At 35.7% G+C, this 17,396-nt stretch overlaps 3 protein-coding genes across 5 annotated transcripts; all 3 read right to left on the bottom strand.

Annotated features, from left to right (window-relative positions):
- Positions 1 to 775: 775 nt before the first annotated feature.
- LOC123222911 lies at positions 776 to 5,269 on the bottom strand. Of its 2 annotated transcripts, none has more exons than XM_044645936.1 (8): positions 5,011 to 5,269; positions 4,355 to 4,576; positions 3,905 to 4,104; positions 3,417 to 3,767; positions 3,116 to 3,316; positions 2,870 to 2,940; positions 1,763 to 1,902; positions 776 to 1,282 (listed from the first exon to the last, which is right to left on the bottom strand). In XM_044645936.1, exons 1-8 carry the CDS (start codon positions 5,048 to 5,050, stop codon positions 930 to 932), a joined length of 1,578 nt encoding a protein of 525 aa, XP_044501871.1. In that variant the 5' UTR covers positions 5,051 to 5,269; the 3' UTR covers positions 776 to 929. The 2 variants fall into 2 exon arrangements, with proteins under 2 accessions (XP_044501871.1, XP_044501870.1); XM_044645935.1 differs by having other exon boundaries at positions 4,355 to 4,663; positions 5,011 to 5,265.
- Positions 5,270 to 6,495: 1,226 nt separating this feature from the next.
- Positions 6,496 to 9,454, bottom strand: LOC123222910 (pentatricopeptide repeat-containing protein At1g06143). The gene has a single exon (XM_044645933.1). It carries the CDS (start codon positions 8,367 to 8,369, stop codon positions 6,621 to 6,623), a length of 1,749 nt encoding a protein of 582 aa, XP_044501868.1. The 5' UTR covers positions 8,370 to 9,454; the 3' UTR covers positions 6,496 to 6,620.
- A 136-nt stretch (positions 9,455 to 9,590) lies between these two features.
- LOC123222909 (transcription factor bHLH155-like) lies at positions 9,591 to 16,648 on the bottom strand. Of its 2 annotated transcripts, none has more exons than XM_044645931.1 (11): positions 15,785 to 16,648; positions 15,513 to 15,683; positions 15,160 to 15,244; positions 14,985 to 15,026; positions 13,939 to 13,998; positions 13,176 to 13,295; positions 11,824 to 13,050; positions 11,632 to 11,733; positions 10,815 to 10,949; positions 10,524 to 10,649; positions 9,591 to 9,924 (listed from the first exon to the last, which is right to left on the bottom strand). In XM_044645931.1, exons 1-11 carry the CDS (start codon positions 15,886 to 15,888, stop codon positions 9,841 to 9,843), a joined length of 2,256 nt encoding a protein of 751 aa, XP_044501866.1. In that variant the 5' UTR covers positions 15,889 to 16,648; the 3' UTR covers positions 9,591 to 9,840. The 2 variants fall into 2 exon arrangements, with proteins under 2 accessions (XP_044501866.1, XP_044501867.1); XM_044645932.1 differs by having other exon boundaries at positions 10,815 to 10,946.
- Positions 16,649 to 17,396: the final 748 nt, after the last annotated feature.

Raw genomic sequence — 17,396 nt, 5'->3', positions numbered from 1 at the left:
TGCAATTTACACATGACTAAACCATCAAAACTCTTTTTTCTTTACTCTTAAAATTCCCCTTTGTGAAGTGTTGTTTTCTACTTTTCCTTGGATGCCATAGAAGCCTAGAGATGGGGATGTGCTTTAGCTATGGTAAAATCATAATTAACCAAAACCGCCAATTAATGCTCAGCCATAACTTTTTTTAAGGTTGGTAATGGTGGGGGAGCTCCATCCTTTTTGACAGATATATTCCAATTCCATTGCTTACAACTTCTAATTTTATATTCTAAATTTTTTTGCCAATATGATGATATTACTTGGTTTTTGGGGCTTATCTAGACTTTTCAAATTTCTGCGTGCCCAAAAATGACTGTCATCTTTCGGTAAAGACAAGAGATCACGAGGAGAAGGCTAAGGCGGCCATTAGCTTAAAAAAGGCTTCACCAATAATTGAAATACATAATTTGTCTCGAGTGCTCCATTACTATCAGTGGAAATTTGTTGATTTTTCTACACATGCACAGTAGCCAACCGGATTCAAATGCAATGCTATATATATACAATTTTTAATATATGATTGAATATACAGATAATATGATATTCTTTGATTAAGTATTATTTTATCTTTAATTTAAATTACCGAATCATATGATAATATGTATCATTTATATACTAAATCATATACTCAAAAATGTGTAACCATATTTTTTTTTATAGAAGTATTCCTTTGGAACTGGGTTTTACAAGCGTCATTAGTTGCCAATGTAATGCAAGATAAATACTAGAAAGAAAATTAAGAGCAAGACCACAAGCTTAATAGCAATATTACTTCAGTTTCAATCAAGGTCTTCTGAGCAGAAGTTGAATACGATCATATGTTGATAGTGGATCCAAAACACAATAATTTATATGACGTTGAATGGAATGTTAAACATTTAGGATTTCAGCTATCTGAATATCCATTCATCACTGGATCCAGGCAAGCCTTTTAGTACATCTCGTAGAGCATAAAGATGGTTTTTACATTTGTGGTCTGAAATAATGTTGCCTGAGAGTACTATCCTCCGGAAATGTTCCTCAGGATGTCTTTTCCAGAGAGTGAAAAATTGAGTACCTTCCTTGTCGCTACTGGTCTTAGTGTCGACATCCCTCTTTAGATAGTACACAGTCCCTGGAATAAATAGCTCCTCAGGCACTGTGCTGGCAGATTGTTCAGTCTTAAGGAGAGCAGCATTCTCTGTAGTTGATTTTGAAGTTGAAGAGATGACAGGAAAAGAAGATTCCTTTCTGATGGGAACATCTGTCAAGGAAACAAAGAAGTACCATGAAGTCATGAGAAATCCAAATTCTAATCCACTAGAGTGAATGCCTTCTCTGTGATGAATGCCTTTAGCAGAATATGGAAATCTCTTCTAGACGGTGCTGAATAAAAAGATGGTATTAATAGAAGCAGAACATGCAACTCTTCTACAGCCTATGCAAACTCTACGATGCAACTGCTCATATTACCAAAAAGACTCAGATAAGAAGCAAAACACATGATACGATACAAAGCTGGAAAATTTTAAATAATGAAACAGAAAATCCAGCCTCAGTTCATTTTAGAATCTAAATTCAAAACAACATCCAACTTCAAAAGGAGAAATTGATCATAGAGCAACATCAGATTTTCAATACTACTCAAAGAAAACAAAAATTCATCAGGACTAGAATTTAAGATGCAGGCAGCTAAGCTTTTCACAACGTTACACTTGGCAAAGTTGAGAGCAGGAAGACCTACCAGAAGAATCATTCTTGCATCTTAACTTCGCATAATCTGCAAATTTTCGAGCTACATCTTGCACTGAAGAGACCATCTGCTTTGCATTTGTAACCATATCAAGGACATTTTTCCAGTCTTCCTTCTCAATGACACTTGTCCTGTACCAAAACCACAATGATGTTTCAAAAATCCTTCCACTTTATCAACAACCCCATGAGAACAAAATTTAATGCTCAAACCGTTCACAAGTGATAAATAAATTCCACTATGTGAAGGTTGGTCAGGCATGAGAAGGTAAAACTTTTGTTCTATGATTTTGTTATAAGAATAAAATGCAACGCTGAAATGATCTTTTTTCTTAATCCACTTCCAAGATATGATATTTTATGAAGTGGATTCTCTAGTACAAAAAATGTTGGCCATTTATCAAGTCTCTTTTCTTTCTCCTTCATCTTTATCACTTTATATTTTTTATTTTTTCAGAGTCAAGAGTTTAATTGTCTGCCTGAAACAATTACAATCAAACTTCTGGAGATGCCTATTCTTATAAATATAAGAATTCCTGATGCAGCCGCCATATTGACATTTTGGAATTCACAATATTGATTATTTTAAACTATGGCCAAAATTTAAAAAAAAAAAAAAAAAAAGGAAACAGGGCATTTTAGTACTAAAAAATTATCTGAATTTTGTCAATTCATCTAGGAAGGGATTCAAAGCAAATTTTAAAAATAAAATAAGTTACAAAAAACTATATGGCCAAATTCATGACTTTCTCATTATCACATAAAAACCTCAAAATCTGCTTGAGATATGGGGTGTGCATACACACCTATCAAACTACAGTACTGCAATATAAATTCTTCATTTTATTGATATTCAATATTTCAATACCTAGTTGCAGCTTCCAGGATTGAAATTTCATTTAAATTAGCTGCTTCTAACAACCTAATATCTAAAGAAACCAAAATGCAAAATTTGACACTGATATCTTCAATATCAATGCCAAATATGTTGCCAATCGCTTCTAGTAGGTTAATTTGTTATTCACAAAATATTTAAGTTTGTTTTCACCATGTCCGAAATGAAAGTTATTGAATCTAGATGAGATGAATTTGCACTTACCAATCAGTTTGAAGAATTTCGTTCCTCAGCCTTGACAGGGAAGCTATACTTAATCTAGGTATTATATCATCCTGCATAAAAGGAAAAATAAAAAAATAAAAAAGAGGCCAAAGGAAAAAGTTGACAACAAATAAACCAAGACAACACTTCAACATTGGAAAGCATTTTACAAACATAGGTTCAAAAATATTGTAACCCTCCAATAGACACAACAAGCAGATAACAAAATGCCCAGCATTTACCCACCTGCAGTACCACAGTAGTCACAAAACCTGAGCAACTTTCAGCAACTTCTCTGGAGACACAAGGTGGAGTTGCATATCCAACGGCAGAAACAATGTCAGGGCTAAACCCCAGCTCTTTGGATGACTTTTTACGGAGCATTATTGCTAGTAAAGAAGCAATAGAACCACCAAGTGAATGACCCACTAGCCTTAACCTATATCCCTGTAGATGAATTAGACTTGCTAAAAGAAAACAAACAAAATCCTAATTTCTTTTGTCCTCTTTAAAAATCAACAAACAGACAAAGCAAATTGTATAACACCTCATGATTCTCCAAGAACTGTCTGATGGTTCCAATCTCATGTCTAAGAAACCAGCGAGCAGCTTCAGCTGTACCAAAGTGAGTTGAAAAACCTTCAAATGTGACTTCTTCATCATTTGAAGAAACAATGTCAGTGATGAGGTCGTACACAGAATGAGTACCACGGATTCCAAAAATTAAAAGCTTCTTACGAGGATCAATTCCTATATAATATCCAGGCCTCATCACACTGGAATTTTTTTCAAATTTCAAAATATTGCTCTCACGAAGCATGCTATGTTTTGCAAGACCTAATGCACCACCCTTATAAGAGCCTTTTGCCAACTCGACATGGTATATAAGATCTTGGACCTAAATTACAAAGCCAATGCCTAATGAGAATTCTAAGCTGTAATAGACTGAAAATTGAAGTATAAAGAATAAAAAAATGTTTAAAAAAATATGGATATTTTATATCAAGTGCTTGATAAAGAGTATGTGATGATTACAATTGCTTCTGTTGTTATTTGAACACCCTTGACTTCTTCAAATGGGTTTAAAGATGCTTGATGGAGATAAATAAGATATAGGCCGATTGTGAGGTCACTCAAACTCCAATCTTCAATCCCAATCTTACTCCGTTGAATGGTTGCAAGGATCTCTGACACAGATCGACTGCTTGGTGGGGATTTGGGGCTAGCTACAGTTCCTGCATGTCAGAGTTTTGAATCAGCCTCCATGACCCCAGGCAATTGGAAAGTACTAGTGTTGAGAACCCCTGAACACTCCCACAAGGATGTTAATCAAAACACCATTGAACACCTAAGTTAGAGCAACTGTATAAGTTAATCAGGTAGAATTTGCTTAAATGCTTGCTTTTAATTTTAAAATTAGATGACCCTATCCGATCATTGTTGCAAATTAGAAGACACATATAACATAATAAAACATACACATACCTGTTGGAACAGCCCACCTGCACAATTGCAGAGCTGGTTCGACAGCTTTTGTAAGCCAAGGAAGCTCTAACCTCCATTTGGTATCACTAACATTATCATCACCAGAGCTGTATTTGGCAAGCACAGAGTCACTGTCTGTCTTCTTCTCGACTTTAGGTCTTGAAGAAACTTGAGGTGTATCCTTGCTTTTATTCAACGCATTAGCTTCTACCTTATCTGCTTCTGATGAATGCAATCGGCACCGATCAAGAACACCATACACAGACTGGGTAAGCACTTGTGGTGTCATTAACTTGTCTTTAGTAAAATCTACAACATAATAGTAACAAAGCAATAAGCCTTTTTCAATTGAACAAGCAAAACCTAGACCATAGAACTTCTAAATTTTACTTAATGCCAGTTCCTAAAAGCATCATCAGTACCAGAAAATCTTCATACCAGTTGCACTTAACAAGTTCATTTGAAATAAATTGCACGCTTATGAGATAGTTCATACGCAGTGCACTTAAACTTATTACTCTCTCTCTATACACTACCCTAAAAGTCTTCATCATATAAGAAAAAAGTAGTGATAATCATTAAGATACAGTAATTATCTACAAATTCAGTGTATAAATATTCAAGAAATGAAGTAATAAAAATTTAAAAAAACTTACTAAGGTTGCGAAAGAATCGTTTGACGAATTGATTAGCCATTTCTGAGAGAGACAAATTTAAGTTACTGGGTTCCCTAGGGTTGAGCAACTCTCACTCTGTTATGGCGGCTTGAGGGAGGGGAGGTGGTTGAATTGGGCTGGGTTATGTTGTGTCGATTTGCAAATTTGAATTCACTTAGTTTCAACAGGCAGCCACGGCCCACAGGACAGGGATAAAGAATAAAGCAGAAGGCAGACATTTTACTGCATTCATATACTTCATATTTTTAATCAATACAAACACATTAATTAGAAAACAAAAATCGACGTCTCACATCACATGGGAATCAACATTTACATATTTTAAAGATTTATATATATTTAATTGTTTGACTCCTGTACACAAATTTTAATTATGTTTCTCTTTAAAGAGTGGGCTTGGGTTAACGAAAATTTTCGCTCCCTTTTGGGCCGCCATATGAGTGCCTCCATGAAATCGGAAGCGGGTCACCAATGTAATTTCGATTATTTTAGGGGACCTATGTATGACTAAAAGACCAAAATGTTTATTCTTACCGCACAAATTTATACTATTAACTTTAAAAAACTTAAATATTTATCTATCTATTAATTTTTTATATTAATGTTATAGGTAAAATTATTATTTAAAAATTTTATTTAAATTCATATTCTATAGTTACCCTCAAGTTTTAAAATTTTTATTTTTACCTCCTAATGTCATATTTTTCAAATTTAAAAACTAACTTTTTTTTCTCCTAATTTTAGGTTGTAAAACTCTCATATTTTTCTCGTATATGTCGCCTCCCTTAGATTTCTAGAAAACTTCATTTCACTCCTATTCTCTCTAAGGTTTCCAAACCTTTCTCTTCAATGACCATCACCATCTTCGACCTATCGACTCTGTCCTTCTCACCTTCTTAGTCGCTCTCCTTTCAATCTTCAACCATTTTTGTCAAACACGAAAACGAACTATCTTCATCAGACGAAGATCGATCATCTTTGTCTTCAACGAAGATGGTCAAAGAGTGAAGGGAGAGCGACAAGGAAAGCTAAAGGAAGAGAGCTGACAACTAGTGACAACGATTGGTCGTTGGAGATGAAGATAAAAATGAATAGGGGTGAAAATGAAGTTTTCTAAAAATCTAGAGAGCGATTATATATAAAAAAAATATGAGAGTTTTGTAACCCCCGACTTAGGGGGAGAGAGGGAAAGTAAGTTTTTAAACCAGGAAATTATAAAGTTCGGGGGTGGAAATAAAAATTCAAAACTTGAGTGTAATTCTAAATATAAATTTAAATAAAATTTTTAAATGATAATTTTATCTCTGATAATAAAAATAAAATTTAACAATAAAATTTAAGAGATGAATAAATATACAGATTTTTAAAAATTAACTATATGTAAGTTTAAGTTTATACTAACCTTTGGGTGGGAATAAGTCTTTTGGCCATATCGGAAACACAAAGGACTTACAGAAATTATGCTGCACAAACACCAAGCTTTCTTTCCAAAAATCTGTTTTACAGAATAAAGGGAATATTCAGTACATGGCAAAAGATCACATGTACTTCCCAGTCATGTCAAATATTCCCTCTCAGAACATGAACTGCTATGATATAGAACTGGGGTCAGGTTCGTAACCAGCTAGCTTCAGTTGTCCATCTAATTCAACCAACAAGAAGTAAATCTTATCAGAGGCTAGGTGAGATTTATCAGATGCAGTGAACTGATATATTTTCCTCTCAATTTCAATCCAGCTTGAACCAGGACATCTCTTTTCGACCCCTAGTTCCTTCATGTTCAACCTTATTTTCCTTACCTCAGGCCATCGATTCAATTCAGCATACATGTTAAGCAAAAGCATGTAATATCCACTGTTATTCGGCTCTAGAATTGTTAATTCCTTAACAGCAAGATAAGCAGTCTCCAGGTTCCGATGAAGTTTACACCCACTCAACAGGGCACCCCAGATAACTGCATTTGGTTGAAATGTCATGCTTCTTATTAGTTCTAATGCCTCTTCAAGCAAGCCGGCTTTGCCCAACAGACCAACCATGCATCCATAGTGCTCAACTTCAGGAGTTATGAAATATTCATTGATCATGCTCTGAAACCTCCGACGGCCTTCTTCAACCAGCCCGGCATGAGTACAAGCGCTTAAAACACTGATAAAAGTAACACCATTTGGTTTTATTTTTTCTCTCTCCATCCTACAAAGCATTGCCAGTGCTTCATTTGCAAAGCCATGGACAGCAAGGCCTTCTATCGCTGAATTCCAACAGAAGAGGTTTTTCTCTTGCAGTTTGAAGAACACTAAAAGGGACCTATCTAAATTCCCACACTTCGCATACATATCAATCAATGCAGATCCTATAAAAACATCAAGATCAAATCCATTTTGCAATAAATAAAGATGAATTTCCTTCCCTAACTCAAGCGCTCCAAGATGGGCACAAGCCGATATAACAGTAGCCATAGTAACTCCGTCAGGGCTAATCCCACTCTTTGTCATCTTATTGAACAGATCTAAAGCTTCTCTGAACTGCTTGTTATGAGAATAACAAGTGATCATAATCGTCCATGAAATTCTATCCCTGGTAGGCATTTCATTAAATAACAATTCAGCATCCCCCACATTTCCCAATCTTGCATACCCGTCAATCATAGTATTCCATGTGGCAATGTTCCTTTCAGACATCTCATCAAACAGTCTCCTCCCAGAACACAAATCCCCAACATGCAGATAAGCAGAAACCATCGTAGTCCATGCAACAACATCTCTGTCAGGCATTTCATCAAACACTCTTCTCGATTCAGAGATTTTATTGGAATTCGAGTAAAAATCGATCAAAGCAGTCTGGACAAACATATGAGAATCAAATCCATTCTTCCAGATTTGCCCATGCACAGCCTCTCCAATACAGAAACTCAAAAAGGACGTGCAAGCTTTTATCAACGACGGAAAAGTATAACTTGAGGGAAAAACTTTAGCCCTTAACATATGAACATAAACTTGTAGAGCTTGAAGTGGGTGGCCACAGTGAACGAAGCCTCTGATAACTGCATTGTACACAAAAACGTTTGGATCTTGCATCTGGGTAAAAGCTAAAATTGCAAGATCTGTACGATGAAACACAGAAGTACAAGAACTGATAAATTGGTTTATAAGAAAACAATCTTGGCTTGCGTTGGTCTTGATCATGGTGGCATAAACGCATTCTAGTTCTTCAACACTGGAACATTCCTTTACTTGATGGGCTGTGGTTTGTACTTGAGCGAAAGAACCGGGATTTTGAAGAGGTTTTGGGGTTAAAAAACGGTTAAAATTCGTTATTGTTCTCGTGTTCTTTGCAGTCATTTGAGGCAACTTGAAAATAACAATATGACAAGCTGATGCCGCTTTATAGCACTTGATTAACTGCTTTGGATGTGCCTTGAATTCTGTAATGTGAAAAGTTTGATTTGTGGTAAGGGATGTGAATATAGAATTTTATGATGATTTAATATTTTATAATCTGTAAACAGAATAGGTTATTTGTGAGGAAGAAGAAGAAGAATAAGAGTGGCCTAATGAAAATTCAAGTTAGTTGGTAATTGAAGTAATTATGAAACAGAAATCGGATCATGCAAATTAATTTAGGTTTAATTTGGATTTAAGCAGTAATTGGCAGGGAGCGTTGTTCACTAGGCCATCCGGGTTGCCCGTGAATACAAAGCTGCTTCTTCTAGACTGGAGAATTGAGATCGATGTGACATATATCATTTTGACAAGCAGTGGCAAAAAATTTGGGGGTAGAAGGTGATATTTGGCCATTCTCGTTGTGCTGAGAAAATTCTGTGGGAATCCAAAATGTTGGGTATCAGACTATGTAGGCCTTTCAGATATTATAATCAAATGCATAACTAACCAGTTTCTTTCATTCAACATAAGAATCTTTCGACCCTTTACTTGTGCTTGAGTGGTCATATTCATATAGCATAAGCATCTTTGAAGTTCTTTACACATTCCTTCGAAGTTCATTTACATAAGATTCCTAGATTTTTCGTCCATTCCCAAGAAAACCTCCCAAAATCATCAGATACCCGTAAATTTTGCCTACAAATTCCACTGATAGATCTTTGAGGCTTCCAAGATTGTGGACGAACTGGGATAACAACTAGACTTCGTGAAGAGTCAGAAACATGGGGCTTCTTTCAAGCGATTAGCCACAGTTCCATTCACCGTCCTGGTAGAGATGATAGAAGCGGTGAGAGGATTCCATGAGCAACCCAAAGAAGTGAAGATGGAGATATACTCTGGTGACAAGAAAAGACTTGTAAGGTACTTCTGCAATGGAGATCTACTAGTGGCAAATACAGCAGTGAATTGGCGGAATACAATAGCTTATGATTTCCATGATGGTCAACTCGATCCTCAACTCTTTCCTGAAATATGCGGGGGTGTGTGTGTGTATCCAGTTGTAAAAGCACCATCTAACTAGACCTTCAGGGAACTTTGTAATTAATTCTCAATAACGATTAAGATCTTAAACAAACAAAATATCATCAAAGCAGTTGGCAACCATTACAACTACAGAGATTGGATTTCAAGACACTTTATTAATATAATTAGCAAGCTTTCAAATAGATGGACTAGATGGTATCTCCACACACAAGAAGAAATGCAAAAATGGTCTTTGAAATAACATTTTTTAATATCCCCTTTATCTCCCTTTTTTATTACAAAAAAGAATTCAGGGGGCCAAATGCCACAAAGACAAAAAATGTCTCACTATATATTACAAAGAAGCCAATGAGGTTGTCTCCCAGGAGATTGCCAGCAACTGTTGTTAGCTGCACATAGCTTTTGATTGCAATATTTGCACAAGAGACCACAAGACATCCATTCTGCGCATAATTCTGTTTTCCTGTCCCTGTAATGATCAAAGTTAAAGATTAGTTTCCAGATGAAGCAATCTAACTGGGTTAAACGATTGAGGTAATTAGGTTATTATCTGCCTGCAGAGATTATGTATGCATAAATGTTGAAAGTTCAGTATGGATTATTCCCAAGACTTGAACATCTAACTGAAACCTCAATACTTTGGCTCATGTTTTACTGTGACACATTTTACGATTGGCCACTTTCTACATGGTTTCCATGAACATGAAATGTAGAGGTTGGTATTATTCACTGGCACACCATGGATATCTTTCAAGCAGAAATCTAATCAACCAAACCATCAGTAAGTCTGTATACAGTATAAAATCAGGATCATTTTCATCATGTTTCAAACATACCATTTTTTAAATTTGTAAATAATGACACAAGTTACAACTTTTAATCAGTTAATGCATTAGTTAAAAAGGCACACAGGTGAAGAAGTGCTGCATATTGAATATACTCTTGAGAACATAAAACTGGAAAACATAAAGCCATGCAGCTCGAATAGAGAAAACAATCACTAGGCCACTTTTTTTTTTTCCAGAAAATGTATAACACATAATTCATCCAGAAAAACATGGATCCTACCTCAACCACAAAACATATCCATGTCTTATCACCATGCTCTTCTGTAACTCCTTTTAAGATTGTCAGACCCAAGCTCCTGATGGCTTCTGCTATCTCAAGAAAGTGACTGCATTCCTCGCACAGCATCTGAACAAATCAACCAGCAGACTTCTAAAACTTGCACTTTTCTTTATAAGAATTTTTTTTTTTTTCCCTTTATCATTCTGGAATATTTTAATTACAGAAACACTAGTGCTTCCACCAAAACAATGACTATTTTCTCGCAAAAATACATACGTGACTTATACATACCTCAACAAGCATCTGTCCATTCTTGTTAAGGTTCTCCACTATGATTGAGCAAACTTTCAGTTGGCTTCCTACCTCCACAGCCCAGCTTGAACCCTGTTCATAATTGGATGAATCTCTAATGCCGGCAACTTTCTGCTGCATCCACAAAACAGCAGCAAGATGTCAACAGGAAGAACAACAGTGGAACACACCTAATAAACTAAAGTAATTTTGATATGCTCTTCCTACAGGCCATATAAATCAGAATGCCCTGGTTACCGAATATCATAGAGAAGCTGAACAAATCATCAGGTAGGATATTCTTGAAGAGACAATCACGGAACACTTGGCTTCCTGTTCCGAATACTGTTTTCTGTTCTTTAAGAGAAATAAACAACCTTGATTTCCAGAACATTACAAAATATGCAGAAACTGTTCTCAAAACAACTTTAGTTTTCTCATCTTTTAAAATTCTGGCGATCCAAAAGTATACAAATTGAGAAACGAACATAGTAGGATTTTGTGTTCTTTATTCTCGAAGATATGCTTCAAGAACAGAAGAAAGAAATTCCAGCAAATAGACACTAAAACCACTAACAGCTAGGCACAATTCTGATTATCTTACAAGTAAGAAATAGATTAAAAGCACACATATTTGTATTCAGCAATCCAGAAGCCTTTTGGGTAAAAAACACTGGAAAGGAAATAAACCCCCCCAAAAAAATCGAATTAGGTCATCAAACAGAATATTCGATAAATGATGGAGGTTTCCTGAGTTCTTTGTTTACCAAATCAGGGGACCAAGACAATCTAGAAGCCAAATGCTTGAGTCTCTTACCTTCGATTCAACACATTTGCTAAGCTTGTCAGCATGCTTAGTGATGCTTTGCAGAAAGAGCATGTGCTTGATTGTTCGCTCCAGCAAGGAATCAATACTACACTGCAAATTTCTTGAAGTTTTCAGTATACACCATGGAACAATTTTAAATGAAAAGGAATCGCAAATATCACGATGGAAAAATTAAGATACCTTTGATCCACTTGGCACAAGCTCTCTCAGCTCCTTGATACGATCCTGGATCAGCTGTCTATCCCTTGGCCTAGGCCTACAATTTTCACCAGGTCTAGCCCTTTTTTTATTGTTCTTAGCAGGCTCTGAAGACCTGTCCGACTGTTCAATACATGCACTTGGACAAGATGATGAAAACCCTTTTGAAGACATTGCACCATATACCTCTGAGGAACTCAAGCACTTCTTTATGTCTTCTTCTACAAGAGAGGATTGATTTATAGAATAATCTACTGAATTAACGGTGTGCTTCTGCTCAGAAAGCTCAGGCATTTTCTCAGTTGTCGATAGTGACTGCATTGATATACAGAATGATCTATCACTTTTAACATCACTGCCACTATGGCAAACATTAGCTACTACTGCTTCTAGAAGACTCTCTGAGCCAGAATCAAATGTCAAGTGGCTGCTGCTCATCACGTCTGGCATCTCAATGGTTTCTCCAGCTTCAGCATTTTCTGGTTCCCTTTCATTATAGATACCTTTCTTCAGAAAAGGAGGTCCTAGAGCTTCATGCAGCTCAGAACCAGCAGAGAACTTCAAAGGCGTGTCTGATGGGTTTGAGTGACCGAATTCAGTTTGATTCCCTAACCTCTCAAGATCTTTATGGAATTTGAAATCTGAAGATTGAGATACATACAACATCCCATTTTGATAAGAATCCATGCTTTCCGACTTAACTCTGTCATTAAGAGTGGAGTCAAGTGGGTTTGTAGGGAAATATGCATGATCAACGACAAATTTTTCGGTTGGAAATGCAGCAGTACATAAATTTATGCTATTGAAAACAGAATTGATTGAAAATGGAGGGACATTTTGTTCAGATACCATTCCTAAATCTTTCCAGCCACCAGTCACCCCTTCTCCCATCTGGTTCCCAATCAAATTTATTCCCATTTGATTCTGATGTTGCAAATTGATAACATTTGATTTTGGCTGGAGTAATTTGTCAATTCCATCACCACCTGGTGTGGAAAATTGAATCTCTTCATGCTTATTAACCACTTCAACTGCTGTTTTAGGCTGAGTACCAGACACTGGGTAAATATAAGAACTATCACCATGCTTCTCAACATATGGGAACATGGGGAAATGAACATTTGGTCTTTCATTGTTGACAACTTTATCTAAATTGCTCAAGCAATGAGGAATAGTTTCTGAAGTTACACTCTTGGTAGTAAAGTCTGGCTGAAAATAGAGAGAAACAAAGATATTATTATCTCTCATCATTTAAATGAACCTGATATGATAAACTGCACATGCAGATCTGTGCTAACAACATACACATGCCAGAAATAAACAAAGAAAGATACCAGGGATAATGTACTCTTCATACTACATTGTATTGGACTAGAAACATGCCCAACTGAAAAATCTTTAAGGGCGAAAAAGATATCTCTGATATGAGTCACCAGCTTCACATCTTCATTGACCTGCTCCATGCAAACATATCACTAACTGGGAGATCCATATAGTAAAGCCAAAAACACATTGCCTTTTTTCTTTGCTTGGTATGCAAAAAATTCACTGATGAATCACAAACTATGTAAAATAACAAGAAAAAGAAAAAGATACTTCAAACAAGAATACAAGGCCTTTGATCCGAAGCATGCAATTCAAATGCAAGTCAATAAGAAAAAATAACAATACAAGATGATTAAGATTTTCTGTGCTTTAACTACTCATTACAGTGAGATTAATTTATCAATTTGTAGACTAAAATCAAGCTTTGCATTGGGGCCAATCTCCAACCCATTTCTGGCATGCACACTGCCCTCACTTTAGTCCGTCAGCATTCCATTTCCTAAATTTTTTATAAGAAAGTTTCCCCAATTCTGCTTCTCATCCATATATGCATTGGAATTCATTAATACATTTATAAGTTTCAATAAAATATTTGTCATCTTAAGAACATATTAAACAAAAGAAGTAAAGGGTCTTCATAAACAATTAGTTTTTTGAGTAAATATCCCAACATCAAAATGAAAAGTACATAAACATCAATTTAAAAAGAAAAATATATCGATCACATGCATAACTCTGATGGTGCACCAAGAAAGGTAGAACTCATCTTACTTTATTCAAAGAACCAAGCTGTACAACTCCAAGTGGACCAACAGCGACAACGACAATGGTCTACAGATCAGAACACATATATTTTGTTAGAAAGATGATTTAATAGGCTTTAAGGTAGCAAAAAGGACAATTGTGCATGTCAATAAACAATTACTCAATTTGTGATTTTTTTTTTTTTTTTAATAAGAAACAATTAAAATGTGAAGGTGTTAAGATCTCAAGTGCAAATTATGAGATTTGGATTCCACATTAGAAAGTATGGGTTTCTAGTGTAGGGTTTATATAATCTTAAGTTCTCCAATTTTAATAACTAGCTTTTGAAGTATGGTTCTCCTAAGATTGGTCTAATTTGGTATCAGAGTCATCACCATGTCTCCTAGTTGTAATCGTGCAGCGAGACTGATGACGCTAGCATTTCAGTATTCGCCCGGGATTGGCAGGGAGCTAGCGCATAGTCAACCCATATGGGCACTGGGGTTGCAGAACGTAATGGTATATTAGGATCTCAAATGCAAGGTATGAGACTTGGATCTTATATTAGAAACTATGGGCTTCTAGTGTGGGGTTTATATGACCTTAGACGCTTCAATCTCAATAGCTAGTTTTTAAGTGTTCTCCTAAGATTTGTATCAGAAGGTAACCAAAGAGATTATCATAGTAAAATAAGAAATTTCTTGATTCATAGAAATGTAAATGCACTGCCATTTTCATCCAACTATCAAAACAAAGCAAAGCAGATCACAACAAGAGCAATTGTTAGACAAAGACAATTTATGGTGAGAAAATAAAATCCATTACTTCAAGATTGGCATATTTGAGGATAAATAGGGAATAAAAAAGAGCCAGCACTCATAAATATGGCCCGTGGCATTGTTGATACAAGCCAATAACACAGTGATCAAATATCTGTGTCAGTGATTAACAAAGTGAGGATGTCCTAATTTTCACATATTATGCTAAATCTTGCTGCATCAATATTAAACAAATTACACTTCAAAAGGCAGCAATAATAATAATACTAATAAAGGAATATATGGTAATCATACCTTGATCCCAGCTAAAACTTGGCTTTGCCACCCATTACAGAACTGAAAAATAACCAATCAAAGATTACTGTTAAGAACGATTTAAAAACACAATAGATATCAAAATAACTATAGATTATTATCACTTTTCAAGAAACTGATATTATTCAATACTATTGCATAATAACTAGCAAACCTCAATGGATGAGCAAGAACTAGTAACATGCTGATCGACAAAGATCCACTGATGATTTCCAGTAACTGCTACCTGTCCAACAATCCTGTAAAACAAAGGAGAAATGCCACTCAGTTTGGGCAATCTTTAGAGACATTCATTCACTTGTCAACATTTTATGTTCTCAACAATTGAGCCCTTCGGAGCATGGAATTCAACCTCATAATTGGAATTGAACTGAACTAGAGGTTATATTGAAGTCTCACTATATATAGCAATTCCACACTAACAAACACAGGCTTAGCAGTTTTGCATCATTATTACAAAGAATACAGAGAGCTGAATAACCTATTCATGAGTAAAGAAAAACATACCCTTCCCCTAACGTATACACATGATAAGACATTTTTGCCACGGCCAATCCAAGGGGATCATGTGAATAATGCCCGCCATGCAAATTCGCAAGTGTCTCATTTGAACACTTATTCCCTAAAGAATCAAGTTGTTCACAACTGTCATAGTAACCATCTTCCCAGGTCAACACCCTGCAACGAATTCAACAACACAATAAAATCAAACTCAACACCCTTCTTTCTTTCCGAGATACAATTTTACTAACCAACTAAACATCGTTTTTTAAACTCACATGCGAGCCCGATGCTTAAGCTTCCAAAAGACGGCGTACTTCCACTCCGTATTAAAACAGAGGCTTTTCAATACTCCGTGCAGCTCAGGAGTTCCAGTATCCATCTCTTTTTCTCAATCAAAACAGAAATCGTGAAAAATTAAAACACACGGAGCTGTTACTTCACTTAGCTCTCAAAACAACAAAAAGGAAAATACAAAAACACGACGCCCCAAGGCCCTGTCTCCTTGATTTTGTATTAAGCCTCTAGCTGAGCCTAGCTGCCTCTGTAAGAGCCTCTTCCAGCTTGCTTTCTCCGCAACCCGGTCCGCGGCTTTATCGGTGGTCCTACCGTTGCTAGTAAAAGCCAACCCCTGCCCATCCCCCCTGTCCTCAACCAACCTTACTCAACCGCCAACTACTTTTTACAAACCCTAACTTACTCACAATTCTCTTCACTCAATAACTAACAAATACTAAAAAACCATTCAAGTTTTCAAACAACACGGCGGTTCCCTCACTTGTGCTCGAAGATTTCGCCATCAAATTATACAAAACTTTCTTCGAAATCGAATCAACAAAAAACGAAAACAACTAATTAACTGTTTAACGTAAACAGGATAGAGTGTGTGTGAGACTAACTTATATCTGACGACATGGATCACTCAACCAATTGAATCACAGAATCAATTTCTTAAAAAAAAGAAATTCAAACAAATGAGAATCTTTTTCAGTCTCACGAAACCGAAATAGGAAGGTTCAAGCTACATCAATAGACATATTTTAGAAAAATAAAAAACCAAAAAAAGCTAAATTCGTTGGCGAAAAGGAAAGCAGAAAAAGAAGCTTAAACGGAAGTTTACTTGTTGTGAGTGAGTGAGAGAATGTTTCCGCTTTTGTTTGACACACGGTCGCTTTTTATACACCTGACCAGAACCACCACCTATTATTTTTCGTACCCCTCCATTTTTAGCGTAATTAACAAAACATAACAAAACAGCGTCGCTTTCTATCATGTACCCCTTATTTTCCTCCTAATCCTACGCATCATGCGCGCGCGCCCCCCGCCCCCCCTCAACTTTTTAACACAGATAGGGTCAGAAGTGACTTGCTTGAATTGGGCTTGCTTGTTGTATTTTTTATAAATATAAAATAATATATGTCGATATTATTATTTGATTAATTTTATTTTCTTTTTATTTTAAAATCAAAGCAGAATTATGATAAAAGGGTGATAAATTAAAAATATTTAAAAAATGATCCTAGAGAGGAGGGCATTGTGATATATGATGTGACACCCATTGTGGGTTGTAAATTTGAATTGATTAAAGAAAAATTAACAATAATTTATGTTTTATCATTGCCTGATTTTAGTAAAAAATTTTAGTTAAGAGTGTGACGTTTGTGGAATTGAGATGGATGGAGTACTTTTACAAGAGCAGAGACTAAATCTTATTTAAGTTTTCTTAAAAATTGTCTTACAAATATTACATAAAATTTTTGTTATCTTTTTTACCTGTTGAACGGTATCAATCTTAATCATTCTTATAACTGATATCACAACTTTATTAACACTTATCCTATATTAGATGGTATCAAAATATAAATACATTATGTTTATTCGGTATCAAAA

The sequence above is a fragment of the Mangifera indica genome, chromosome 8 (assembly GCF_011075055.1).
Source record: "Mangifera indica cultivar Alphonso chromosome 8, CATAS_Mindica_2.1, whole genome shotgun sequence".
Taxonomy (NCBI): domain Eukaryota; kingdom Viridiplantae; phylum Streptophyta; class Magnoliopsida; order Sapindales; family Anacardiaceae; genus Mangifera; species Mangifera indica.
The sequence above is the reverse complement of the archived record's forward strand: the minus strand, read 5'-3'. Positions and strand labels throughout refer to the sequence as shown.

Coding starts and splice junctions, on each gene's coding strand:
- LOC123222911 (XM_044645935.1), bottom strand. CDS start 5,050: ATGGCTAATCAATTCGTCAAACGATTCTTTCGCAACCTTA. Junction 3,768..3,904: donor AAATAACAACAGAAGCAATT/GTAATCATCACA, acceptor TTTGTAATTTAG/GTCCAAGATCTTATATACCA. Junction 1,283..1,762: donor ATGCAAGAATGATTCTTCTG/GTAGGTCTTCCT, acceptor TTTCCTTGACAG/ATGTTCCCATCAGAAAGGAA.
- LOC123222910 (XM_044645933.1), bottom strand. CDS start 8,369: ATGACTGCAAAGAACACGAGAACAATAACGAATTTTAACCGTTTTTTA.
- LOC123222909 (XM_044645931.1), bottom strand. CDS start 15,888: ATGGATACTGGAACTCCTGAGCTGCACGGAGTATTGAAAAGCCTCTGT. Junction 15,027..15,159: donor GTTCTTGCTCATCCATTGAG/GTTTGCTAGTTA, acceptor GTTATTTTTCAG/TTCTGTAATGGGTGGCAAAG. Junction 9,925..10,523: donor GGATATGTTTTGTGGTTGAG/GTAGGATCCATG, acceptor TGATCATTACAG/GGACAGGAAAACAGAATTAT.